Source organism: Aythya fuligula, chromosome 4 (assembly GCF_009819795.1).
Source record: "Aythya fuligula isolate bAytFul2 chromosome 4, bAytFul2.pri, whole genome shotgun sequence".
Classification (NCBI taxonomy): Eukaryota; Metazoa; Chordata; class Aves; order Anseriformes; family Anatidae; genus Aythya; species Aythya fuligula.
In genome coordinates this window covers 7,363,897-7,377,255 of record NC_045562.1, presented here as the reverse complement: position 1 = coordinate 7,377,255, position 13,359 = coordinate 7,363,897, and the positions used below count along the sequence as shown (strand labels likewise).

The 13,359-nt window shown below is 43.9% G+C and overlaps 1 protein-coding gene across 4 annotated transcripts in view; it reads right to left on the bottom strand.

The window, feature by feature from the left end:
• The window catches only part of EMCN (endomucin), a 65,263-nt gene that overhangs the window by 32,665 nt on the left and 19,239 nt on the right, over positions 1-13,359 (bottom strand). The window contains exon 1 of one of the 4 annotated variants that reach the window (XM_032187270.1): positions 10,359-10,509. The exons of the other annotated variants lie outside the window; for them this stretch is intronic. Coding sequence (XP_032043161.1) covers positions 10,359-10,458 — 100 coding nt within the window. The 5' untranslated portion in view covers positions 10,459-10,509. Of the gene's footprint in view, positions 1-10,358; positions 10,510-13,359 lie in introns of those variants that run through there. 4 annotated transcript variants of the gene reach the window in all.

Below are 13,359 nucleotides of genomic sequence, written 5' to 3'. Positions count from 1 at the left end.
TCTCATTATTTTAAACTTTACACTGGGAAGACTGAGATAAGAGGGTTTTGACCTTGTGTTAATTAGGTGCCTGCTACTGCTGCAATCAAGACAGGAAAAAAAAAAAAAGGCAGAGAGGACTGCATGATACTACACCAGCAGCTCTGTTTGTGTGTTACAGACTAGCACAGAGCACTGAGTGAGTTTAAAACACCACATACAACAGCTAATACAGAAGTGAATGCCAAAAAAAAAGTGTAAACATCTTTAGAGATAGATGGATTGTTCAAAATACATCTTGATTTTATTTATTATAGGAATTAACGAATGCTGGCCACTTTGGTATCAGTATCTGATTTTGAAAATAAATGATTTTTACTGGAAAAGAAGCTATAAGCACAGAAACAGTGAAATGGCCCCTCTTTAACTTGACTTTTAACTTTTAAACATTTTTTAGCTTGACCTTGCAGTAGGCAGGCAGGAGGAGATGTTGCTATTGAACCCCCTCCATGCAGATGAGCCCTGGTGAGGCCACAGCTGAAGGACTCGGTGCACCTCGGGGAGCATGCTGAGAAGAGCATGAATGCCTGGAGGTGGGGGTGTTACAGAGGACCACAAAAGTCATCAGGAGGCTAGAAATAAAAAAAATAATAATAAAATAATAATAAAAAAAAGACTTTTCCAGAAAGCAAACAATAATCCTCATCTCTTCATTCTTTTACCTGGTATTTCCCCGGGCCTGGCATGGTTCTTGCACTTCTTATTTCTCTTTCCACTCCTACCCATTTCTCTTTCCTCCTTCGCTGCCTTCTACCCTAAATCTTGAGATAAATTTCTTTCTTCTTCTGTAATGAATTTTTTTTGTGTCATCCTCCAAAGAAAAAAAAGTGCTTTGCCCAAACGAGTAGCTCATCTTCTGCCAACCATCCATTGCACAAACACCACAGCCAAAACAAGTTTTGGGTACTGCTCAACCCCTCCAAACAGACTCAAGTGCACCTAAATGTATTAATTTGGGGGTCAAACTTAGGCTTTAATTCTTGGTTTACCACAAGGCCTTCAACACGGGCCTTCTATCTGGTTCAGCAGCTACATGGTTTGGGGCTTTCCTCCTCAGGAATGTCCCGGGGTTCAGACCAAGTACTGCAAGTGGTTTTTAGGAATCCTGGGCACATCTTCCTGCACATTTCAGGGTAGTGTTCTGCCAAGATACATCCAAAGTGTCCCCATTTTCCAATCAGTTCTGTCCTAGAGCCCTACAAGCTGCATCACACAGTGGCACCACGTGCTATCATTAAAGGAGTTCTGCAAGAAACGGGGAGATCTGCAGTTCAAGATTTCAGCTGCATCTGTGGATCTTCCTGAACAGACAGCCAGAACATGGGTACAAGCCTCAAGGTTTGCATTTACAGCTTCCTCGGTATTTGGCTTTGTTTGGAGCACGCACTCAGTGCAGAGTCAAGCCTCCAAAAACACTGCAGAAAGCTGTAACCGAGGACAGCGCAAGGAAAAGGATTCATATTTCCAGTAACTGCTGTTATTTCAGTCCTCCCTCAGCGTTTCTGGAAATTATTTTAACTCCACTAGATGCAGTCCAACCCCCACTCAAATGGCACAAATAAGAGCTACCCAGTACCAAGAGAAACGCATTGCCAGGAAAATTGCAGGTTCAGGTCGGGCACGGGTTTATGAACAGAGAATTTTACCTGCTCTGTTTGTATAAATCCTAAGAAGAGTCCTCCCTGCAGTACTTCCAAATTTATCAGAAGTAAGATTGAAGTTAAGAAGTTAAGATTGAAATTAGGACACAAAACTTCCCCCACATCAAACAACAGCGCTGAATTGTGGCCATGGGTTAGTTGTGGGTTGTTATACATGTAAATGGCTAGTCCAGGCTATAAATGTTAACTAAAAGAAAACAGCAAGCAGAGATTTTAGCAGAAACGTAGGTGCTTCCAAAACACAAAACCTTCCCTTGGAAGAGATTTAGGGGCGATTTTAACAGTATGGTTTGAAGACATCAATTCAATCATTCCTATTCAGTGCCATTAAGACCAAGATTAAGAAAACCTATAACTTAAACATTCAAGAATTAAAAACAAATATTAAAAACACAGAAAATGCGAACCTGTGGAAATGTTTTTTTAAAATTAATTAATTTGATATAGCTAATTCCCTTTTCATATACACAGCTCTTCATGACTCATACCTTACATCTTTCCCCTATGGCTGTGTCAGCTATTTTTTTTGTAGGAATTCCGGTTCTGATGCAATCCAGCGGATGGCCAGAGCTGGTAACAGTGTGCAACAAAGGTGGTCTTCAATTTAACAAAACCATTTGCAAATTTTGTGAAATTGAAGTAAGCCCTGAGAAAAACGCACAGCCTTCATGGCTTTTTATTTCTTCGGTGTGTTAAAGCAATACACGACACAGGACGTGTTTGTAAAGGTACCTGCACACAACCATCCCCACCACAACAGCGCCTGGTGAAGGAAAAGCCGTGTCCCTGATGACGGCCTCATGCTGGATCACCAACAGCACAACGCTGCCCCAAGTCGGGCTTGCTGCTGACCCCTGGGCTGCAGGCTGGTATGGCCGGCTGGCAGCAAGACCACAGGAGAGGAAGGAAAGGGAGGGAGCCGCCACAATTTCTCCCACCGGGAACAGGACGAAGGCAGGAAACGAAACTTTGGTGCCGGCACTGCCCCGGTGCTCCTCCGCTCCCCCGAATGAGGCACCAAGCACGACCCAGCACCAAGCTGTGGCTACGCCGTGGTGGCAGGGGTCTGACTGAGTGCCCCCGTGTTTCACCTAGCACCTGATATCCAAACACACCCAGCTTTACCTCCCCAAACGCGCAGCCACCAAACTCCGCTCCAGTTTCATCTCATCGCTTCTTCCATAAGCTCAGCAGAACTGCAGGCTCCCAGCCTGTTTGCACTCCATAAAGTAATAACTGTGCTCAGCATGATCACCAGCACCCCAGCCAGCCTTGGACAAAGGCTCCAAGCTCTGTGCCTCTCTTTATTTAAACCTGTTAAACCTATTTAGTAGGTTTTAATTAAACTCTTTAAAGCTATTTAAACCACCAGATTGTCACCCTTTGATGGCGATACGCTTGCCTGTCCGTGTGCGAGATAAAAGGTAGGAGTTCCTAGGGGTTGTGTTACAGGATGAAAACCCAGCTGCCACCCCCCTTGCGTTAGTCATGCCAAATCAATTTGAAAACGTCTTTAATGGGCGCAGTTTTATATAAGAAAGAGCTTTTTGCATGTTGTGCATTGCTGAGGAGAGAAGGAAAATGGATAAAAGGAGAGAGCAGGAGCGTCGGTGCGAGCCACCCCCGCCCAGAGAGCGGAGAGCAAGTGATGTTGTCCTCTGGGCAATGCTCACGGTGCTTTTTCCTTACCATGCCATCTGCAAACCTATTTTTGTTTTCTAGAACAGAGCGTGCTTGGGCAGAGCAGATGTCAAAGAGCACGAGGGGAAGCTGAGCCCAGGTCAACGGGCAGATCTCCTTTGTGATGTGCCGGTGGTGCGGCCATCGGAAAAGCCATGGCTCTGTTATTTCTTAGCCCTGTGCTAAGATCCCAGCTCATCCCCAGCAGCGTGACTAATGGTGTAATTCAGGAACTGAAAATGCCTCTGCTGCCACAGACTCATTTTTAGCACATCCGGGCCCAGCCCATGCACTCGCTCCAGCCGCACCCGGTCCTGACAAAGGTCCAAAAACATCCGGAGCATCAAAAACCCGTTCCTGTCAGAAAGCCCCTGTGGAAACTGGTGAGTTGCTTCAGCCACTAATGTAACTCCATGCTCAGCTGAGCCCTCCCTCACCTTTACCACAACGCCCAGCAGGCAGGCTGGGCGGTACCAGGTGTATGAAATACCCCAAAAGGAAAGGCCAAAATGGGGATGGGAGTACGGTCTCACAGGAGTCACATCACAGGCAAGGATGAAAGATGTGCTTCGGAAAGATCTGGTTTCTGTCAGTGGTGCACACACAGATGAGGAAGAGCCCTTCATCTGCAAGCACCTCACAAAGCTGACTGATAGAAATCCAAAATAACACGGGCATTTAATCTGATACGATCTGGATATGAAACCCTGTTGTTTTTCTCACGTGCTTTAGTTTCCAAAGCAGGACCTCAGAAATTAAGTTATTAGTAGGAGAACACCTGAGGCAGGGCTCAACACCAAGGACTTACTCTATCAAAGAGCATCAGGAACTGCAGCGGCAGCCCCACCAGCGCCCACACCTACAACCAGCTTCCTGGTACAGCTTATTTGGGGTGCTCAGGCTTGTTCAAACTCTGGGTCCCAGTCAATGCACTGGGAAGTCACGGAGAGCTGGGAGCTGATCACCTCATGGTGTTGAACATCTGCAGGTGTCTCTTGCACTTTTGTGGGCAAATAGTGCAATTTAGTTCCCTCTGAAGATTATGATTATTGCAAATCATTGTGCGCTTCCTACTCAGATCCTTCTGGTCTTCTCCTTTGGCTTCCGTAAATAACCAACCCTCATTTTCCAGGATTTGCCCTTGAAAATGATGCTTTCTGCCAGTTCACGGAAAGGCAAGGTGAAAGCAGCTAGGGAGGATGCAGTGCACTACAAGGAAGCATTGCTGTAAGACAGTTTGTCTTACTTTGTCTTACTTGTGCACTAGTTCACAAGTCCAGCAGCACCGGGATGCACCAGCCACACGACTCCATTCGCACTGGGAGCAGCATGCAAGGGAAATGATGGGTTCCTCTGAAGCCACTGGAACCAGAGCAGATAAAATGGGCTGAGAACAGCAAATACAAACAGTCCTGCACTGGGCAGCTCTCACCTCTAGTACCTGTGCTGTGCATTTCCCTCTCTGTCATCGGCGCGTCTCATGGGTAGGGTTATTTGGCATTCATCTTCAATGAGTTCCTCCTCTTGTTATGTGCTGAAAACTACACTGGTCACTTGTTCCAAGAGAAGCCCACAGTCTGGTAAATACATTGCTGCCTTCTGCACCACAGCAAAGACCTTCATAGACTGTAAGTACTTGCTCAAGTAAGAAAAAGCTTCCTAAAGTGAACCTGAAGCTGCTCTACTGTAGCAGCCTTACAGCCAAACATCTATCACTTCCAAAACCTGTGTGGTTTTTGGCAAGGCAGAGTTTAATTCTGCAGAATGCCCAAAAAGCTCCATAACTGAAAGAATTAAGCATCTTTCAGAAAGAAATTTCAACAGTCAGGTGCATAAATGAGTAAATTTTACCAAGTTGTATGCTGGCCCCAACTATTTCCTTCATCGTGCTACAGACTTCTGCCTTTATGACTGGCTGTAGATGTCAAGGTGAGATGAGTTTTGGATGGCTGGGTAGGAGTTTCAGAGCATCTAGGGCAGTATTTTGGCTTCTGGGGACCCTGAGTAACAGTGGAAGATTAATCATGAATCCTGCCAAAGCCACTGCTCATTCCCAGATGTGACACAGCTTGGAATCTGGGGTGAAAACGCTTGAATTTTTCACTTTGTCAGAGCAATCCCCGACTTGTTCCCCATTTCATCTCGCAATGCTTGGTGGTGTTTTTGCTTCCACAGCCTTTGAATGAGTTCACACTGATATTTACCTCACCTATATTGGTGTGATATATAATCCATGCTGAGATGAGGACGGGTAATTCATCTATCAAAGAAAGATGACTTCAGAGTGTCCTCACACTGGGATAAACAACAGCTTGCATATTAACATTTAGAAGGTTATCAACACTGTATTTCAAATAAAAGCCTAGGCTCGATGTTGAGAATGTGAAGAAGTGGGAAAACTAGTAAAAAAAAAAAAATACCCTGGTCACTGCAAATAATTATCTTGCAATGAATACATGCCTCAACAAAATAGTGTGTTTAGAGGAAAATATTGCAAATTCTTGACCAGAAAGGTTAGTAAACATGCTGGCACTGTTTTCCTCAGACTAACTAAAATCCAAACCTTTTGCTTTTCTTATCAGTTTTTGCTTCAGTCACCAAGCCTGTCAAGCCCAAATATGATATTAATCTCCTGCTAAGGATTATGAAAGAAGAAATCTGCAGGAAGCACAAGCATCTCATTAATATAATCAGGGATTTAATTAATTTAACCCTAAAGTTTTGATTACACTGACATTCCTCAAATCAAGTACAACCCTGAGCACTCAAGGCATTAAGACAGCCTGGATGTGCTTTTTGAAATGATCATATATCTCGGAGAAGTCTTCAGAGAGCAAGGCTGGCGTAGTGCTCCTATCCTGGCAAAACGTTTAATTTCATTAGAGAGACAAGACGAGGCAGAAAGGTTGCAGCAGATAAATATGATGCACGACCACGTGCCACCAGCTCTGTGGTTTCAGCAACCTGAGACACGGTGCTATCTACAAGGCACAGCTAACACCCAGGTGCACGTAGTGCCACTGGAAAAAGAGATTAAGAGTTGTTGTAAAAATTCTCTGTTGCTAAATAGACCAGGATTTTCACCTGTACCAGACAGAGCCCCCCATCATGAGCAATACAAATGATGCTGCTGTCCCCACGTGATTTTGGGGACTCACCTTTGGCCTGGCGTGTTAGCCTGGCTACCAAAGGGTACCAGTTAAAATTGCTCTCTTCCTCGGGTTGAAAGTTTCTTAAAGATTATTTTCATGTGTATTGTTGCAGGTTTTTCACACAGATCAGACAGATACAGAAGTGACTGGACACCATAATCAAGGTCCTTTCCTGTTTAGGAAAACAAAACACAATATAAGCCTCAGTGGATCTTTTATCCTAACTTGTAAAAGACTGAAGATTAATAAGAAATTTTGGGTTTAAACCAGATGAAAGAAAAAGATAAATAAAAAAGAAAATAGGCTGGTAAGTTTTCAGATGAGACAACCATTTGTTGGTGCTGTTATATGGCATTATGCATCCTTAGGTCTGGAGCTGCAGGCAACATGCCCTTCAAATTCAGTTTCTATTTATTTTGGCTGCAAATCATCATCTCCTTATCAAGCAGGTATTAAGCCATCTGCTCCTAACCTCAGTAAATGCAGTAAACTTGCATTCGGGTGTGGGGCTAAAATAAATGGTTTTCTTTTGTCCAGTAGCAAATACACCTTTAAAACCCATTAGGCAAAATTGGCCCACCATGAGACAGCCCAAAGAAATGAAATAGATGTGGCAGCAGGGAGGAGGGGGTAAAAAAAGGAGGGATTGAAGGGAGGGAAAAAGTCTGTACCGGAACAAAAACTCAATTAAAGGCTACAATAAGCTCCAGCACTACGATTTGATTTCTGAGAAAGCTGGGCTTGCAAACTGCTAGGAGTGGTGGGAACATCCAAAAGGTTTTTTTTTTCACAACAGGAAAACTCTCAAGACATTCAGAGTTTGGGTTCAAGCAAGCTAAAAGCACAAAAAGGCAGGTGGTTATCTAAACCCTATTGACATTTCCCAAATTTTCAGAGATGAGAGCGATCCAACTGTGAGAGCCTGTGCATTGCTGGTGTCTCCCAGAGCACAGCCATGAATAATAACCCAGAGTGAGGGGAGACCACAAGCAAGTTTTAACTGCTCAGAAAGGTTAAGTTAGTGCTTAATTTTAAAATTTATTTCTTTAAAGGACTTGAAGACTTGTAAGCTGAGAGCACGGGAGGCAGGAAAGGGAAAGACTATCCATCTCCTCTAGTTAACATTGACAATAGCAGAGTTAAGGTGATTGCAAATGTATATGATCACTACAGGAACCCTGCTTTGGTGAAACATCCCCTCAGGCTATCATAAACCACAGTGTTGTAGGGCTGGGATGATGCCCCAGGTGCTACAGCAAGCCTCTAATGAGGAAAGGGTTGGGAAGTGCCTACCTTCAGGTTGCTCCATGCTGTAATGGAGCAGCTCCAAATCATGGCATTTGGACCAGGCTCTCAATGCCAAGCCTTGCTCCCAAAAAAGTGAAAAGCACCCTGGTTTTATTTCGTAGTGAAGAACAGAGGGCAATATGCTGGAACTGAGAGCCATGAGATGAGCATGAGGGAACTCCTACACTCAGCACATCATTTAGCTCTAAAAGGGTGGAGAAAAGCCTGGAGAGCTGAGGCAGGTTGTCAGGAAGTCATCAGCCTCTGCATATACTGGAGGCTGGTCTCCAGTACATACTGGTCTGTACTGGCCTCCAGTAACTTGCTGGCAGAGGGCAGATCCCACCAAAAAGTAGGGACTCTGAGGATGCACAATCCCAAGACGAGCTAGAAAACTACCAGAGTAGTAGTACTACTCCTAGAAACACCCCTCTGCATGGTTTGGAAAAAAAAAAAAAAAAAAGCAGCAGGGAGAGACAGACAGCTTGTGTGCATTACATGATAAGGCTGCAAACCCACATTATTACTTGTCTTGGGAAACTTTGAAGACAGAGACAAACTACCCCAAAACCTGGCAGAGGGAGTATTAAAACTCTGGGGTGTGATTTGACCTTCTCTATATTTTACTGAGCTTAATATTAAAATACTAAAGGTGTTTCCAAGCAACCAGAGAAATGCCTTGCTGCTGTCTCCAGTGTTCAAAACAGAGAGCCTGAACACGCAGGAGGCTGATACCAGCCTCCTTGTGGTCTTCAGAGGATCAGAGCCTGTTGTTACAGCCCAGACATACAGAACACTGCAACGATCACAAATAGTGGAAATCCGAAGACTTTGGTCCAGCCTCATTTATCAGACAGTAAAACTGCTCCTGCTTTAACAGGTGATGCGTGGGAAAAGTCCAGGTAACCTGCTTTTAATTACTCATTTTTAGAGACGGCACAGAAAGACGGGAGCTTGACCCGATGATGCTCTTTTACTTGGGCAACGTAGACAGAGACACATAATACAAGCAACTATTCTTCATTTCCTAACGTAAATTTGCCAACAGAATTTCACTACCATGTTTACCTTTTGATAAAGCGTTTTCAAAAATACTTCTACAGAGCCAAAATTGTTCAGAGCAAACGTATCCTATGTGCAATTCGCTTATTCTCTGTCATCAGTTCTGCCCCATTCACATCACGCAGAGGAGGGGAAAACCCTTTTTAAAGGAAGGGTAGTGGAAAACCGACAGAATTCCTCCCACCCCGCATGCTGCCTTCTGATAAGCTCTATGGACTTCTGTGTTAAATATGCTCCTTTTGATCCAACTCCACTTCACTTTTCAGAAGTTGTGAAATTAGAGGTTCAACAATGACAGGAAGGCTATTTTTACGAGGAGTAGCAGACAGGGAATAAATAGTACCTCAACACAGACTTTTGTGGCTTGTACTTACTTAACATAGTTTTAAAAGCAGTTCTTTCTCTGGCACAACGTTATTTTTAATCTCCTGTATTGATATTTCTTTTCAAAAAGCTGTGAGCCCAGGCTCACATAAACTACATCACAAAAGATGTGTCCAGATTTTACCACATAATCTAAGCAAAGGTTCATTAATTGATCACTTAACCTGGTATTTTACTTATTTATTTTTACTTCTGACTCATAAAATCATTTACAGGCAATCCATAGGCATTTATGGAAGCTCTGGTTCTGAGTGTGCACACCAGAGGACCAGCAAATTAAAGTGCAGATAAAAAGCAGATTTGACTTCAAATGCATCTTTTGACAAAGGTGATGATAGATTCTGGTCCTTATTACAGATTTTCTCACCCTCTCAGGATTTTCTAGCTAATTCCCCTTTAAAAGCACGATCTCCCAGGCCGATGAATAATGAAAACAGCAGTTCAATGACCATGTGAACACAGTGAAGCTTGATTACATCTGTGAATCTCAGAATCACTTTAAAAAAAGATACTGCACTCAGTAAGCAACATTGCCCCCAGGCTTGCATCCCTCATGATCTGGCACTTGATAAATGCCTTAAGTCCCCCTATCTTTTTGGGGCAAACCCAAGCTTGTTTCTCAGAGACACCCCCAGCCAAACTTACTGCTGGCACAGAGCCAGGGACATCCATCAGGACAGGTCTGATTTCCAAATGCTCACAAAACCTGACAGACGTTTCAGTTTTCCCCTTAAAGCCCTCTCTCTCCAACAGATGCTTTAGTTCAATGAATAAAAAAAAAAAAAAAAAAAAAAAAACACGGAACAGAAAAGCTTTGTAAATACAGCTCTTTTAACTCCTCTCAGATAGAGGAGCTTCACGATGTCCAGAAAGAGGGCTACAGCAAAAAGCACGATGGCAAGAAAGTTTTTCCTAGAACATAGCTCAACTAGAAGGTCCTAGCTAGGACCTTCTCCTCCTCCAGCACGCAGTCTTTCAATGACTACACCTCAAAAAAAAAAAAAAAGAAAGAAAGAAGAGAACACCTATCTAATGAAAGAAAAGCTTTGGCACACAAAACAGCCTGCTGAGCTGAAAACAGCCAAAAACTTACGTCCCAGGGTGCAGACGCAGAGCGCAGCTAGGAGAAGGCAGGCGGTCCTCAGGAGATTCATGCTTGGTGGTGGCGGTGTGGGCAGCGCCCTCGCACACATCTGGGCAGGGAGTGCTCCCTCGCTCTGAGGCGGGCCTTAATTACTCCATGGAAAAAGGTGTGTAGAGCCTGTGCCTAGTCACTGCCCATTCCTGCTTATTTTGGGGACTTTGATAAAGAACAGGAGGAAACACAGCATACTCCCTCTGGGAGTTCAGCACGGAGGAGATTTATTGTTTCAGTCCTTACAGGAACTCCTTTTCTTTGGCAGCCGGCTGTGTTTTTGTTAATACATTATTTTGTTCTTCTTCGGCCAAGAGGTCAGGAAAGTTTCTCAACAGAGGCAGAACTTTCTTTAGAAGAGGCTATACATCACCGCCTTGCGTACTGCGCCTGGGGGCACTGTCACAGGGGACATTTAGGAGCAGCGAAGGAGCCTGGTTAATAGGGGATAACACACTGGGGATGGAGGGGCAAAGCTGGCAGCAAGAGCCCCCATCTGCCTCCTCTTCGTGTCATTTTAAGTGGCCTTGGGCAACAACACAGCCAGCAGAGGATGTGTGCCAGCCCTGAGGGGACACCGGCCCAGGCTGAGGCCGGGCACTGAGCAACGTGCCCCGTGAGGGACAGGCCCCAGGCCCACACACACCTCTTTGAACAACTTTATAAAATGTAAGAATTTCAACTAGCTGTAACAGATCCTGGTTCGTTAGCAAAGGAAAGATATATATATATATTTAATTTTCTGCAGAGGTACCTGCAATGCTGACTTGCTGTGCCATGTGGTGAAAATAAAGTCCTCAAAGGTGGCTCCCAGCTGGGTTCCCTAGGGAACCCATGTAGGATCTATGTCTTCTCCTCAGGTCCACCTGACCCAGGAAACTGTGGCACCCCTTTTTCTTCTCTAGAGGACATAGAAAAGTCCCCAGCAGAGCTCTGGATTCAATAGCTATCAAAACATCATCTTGCAGTGCTCTTATGTACTGTGCCTTAATGACTTTCTGCAGCTGACGATAATTACTGACAAAACTTCAAACCCAATGAGAACACCATGCAGCATGTGTGCTCATCTCCCTCTCTGTCAGCTCTCAGGAAAATTAAGAGGAAAACCTGACCTCACAAACAGCCTGACTTGTTAATACTCAGCTCTACTAACTCTACTTACTGTAGTAATTAAGTGTTTTGTTTGTGTGTTGTTTTTTTTTTTTTTTTTCCTCATGATTGTTGCTCACTATAAGGGGAAGTTTTGGAACTGTTTCACATGCAGGAACTCCCAGGAGCTAAGCCAGTGCTTCCAACAGTGGTGCTGTTTTATTCATGTGATGAGGAAAACAGTAGCAGATCAGCCTCGTGTATGGAATAACTTTTGTTTAGTTAAAGAAATTACATTTCTACATCGTAAGACTGTGACACATCCCCTGCCTATTGCAGGTGGCAGAAGCCGGTGCCCAGTAGAAATCTGATGGTAGATACTGAATTTCTGGCACTTCATCTGGATAAGTATTTGCTTCTAGGAGAAATGAAAATCTGCAAGTTGTCCTTAGCAAGGCTGAGCTTTCTCCATCACTGGAAAGGATCTCACTGTTATACAGATTTGACTCAGAGCAGAGGTGGGCACATGATGACACTTATCAAGTGCGTCAGAGCACATGGCAGGGAGCTAGAGCCAGCATGCTGTTTTTATACTCTTTTTGTGCCAACACAGGACGTGAAGTTAGCATGGCCCAGAAAACAGTAACCACTGCAGCAGAAAGCCTTCAACCAAGACGGTAAATTTGAACTTGCAGATTGAACTCATCCCAGGGTAGTGATGTTTCTGATGTGGTAAGAGGAGCTCTAACCTTTGACTTACTGTGCTGCCAAAATAGAACCTGAAATGTTCGTTCTAAAGAATGATACAGAAAGAAATTTTACTGGCTGTAATGAAACTTCCTTAGCAAAATCTAAGAGGTTTGAGGACAGGATGCCTCCCCTGTTTTTTGAGAACAAAGAAGCTGAGTGTTGATTTGCTTCAGTGGTGTTCATGTTGAGTAGCAGCATCCAAAGGAGTCCTCAAAGCTGATGCTGATGGTGGTGGTTACCTGCAACTCAATGAGGGCAAAATTGTTGCATCTCTGCAGTAGGTACTGCAAGTATCAGAGTGGAGCAAGCTCCCCAAACTCATGCAAGGGAATGGGAGAGAAAGGACCACAGCTGTCTTCCGCTGAGTCAAGAAACCTGAATTGGACCTCAGAGGATCCTAAGGCAGCTTCAAGAGCACTGTGTGGCCCCCTAAGAGACCCCCTGACATCAACAGCAAAGGCAGACAGCATTTGCAAGGTCAGACTTGGTAGGACGAGCATCGGCACGAACAGGAAGGAGCAATAATAGGAACAGAAAGGGAGCAGATGAAAGAAATCACCAAAATAAAAACTCTGGCCAAGCTGAGTTGCAGCTTCTGTCTTGAAGTATCTGGGGTGTAGAAGAGAGATTCTCACTACTCTTGTCAATGGAAACATATTTTTTTTCTTGAAAAAGGAACATTTTTTATTTTTTTCAAAGGTTTTAAAAATCTTCCAGAGATCTTTGTAGCAAAAAAATTATTCCTCTTTGTATACAGTGAAAAAAACTTCTCTTTTCCTCCCTAACAGCAAATAAGTTTTCCTTGATTGAATAAATGTTTTTCTTTCTTTGCTCAAACTGAGAAATTTAGCTTCAGTGCCAATGTGTGCTTTGTTTTATAAAGAGAAATTTGGTCATCGGTAATGCTGCCAACTGTGGTATTACTGCCAGTTTTGGACTATCTGGAGTTTCACTTAGAGCCCCAGTACAAGTGTCTGTGTGACAGTCTCGGTTTCCACACTTTTTCAAGTAAGATTTTAGCCCTCATAGTTGCAGAAGAAAACTTGAAACATGACCACAGAGTACTCTAGAGAATGAAAGGACTCTCTGTTTTAAAGTCTCTTTATTTTGTAGTCCAGTA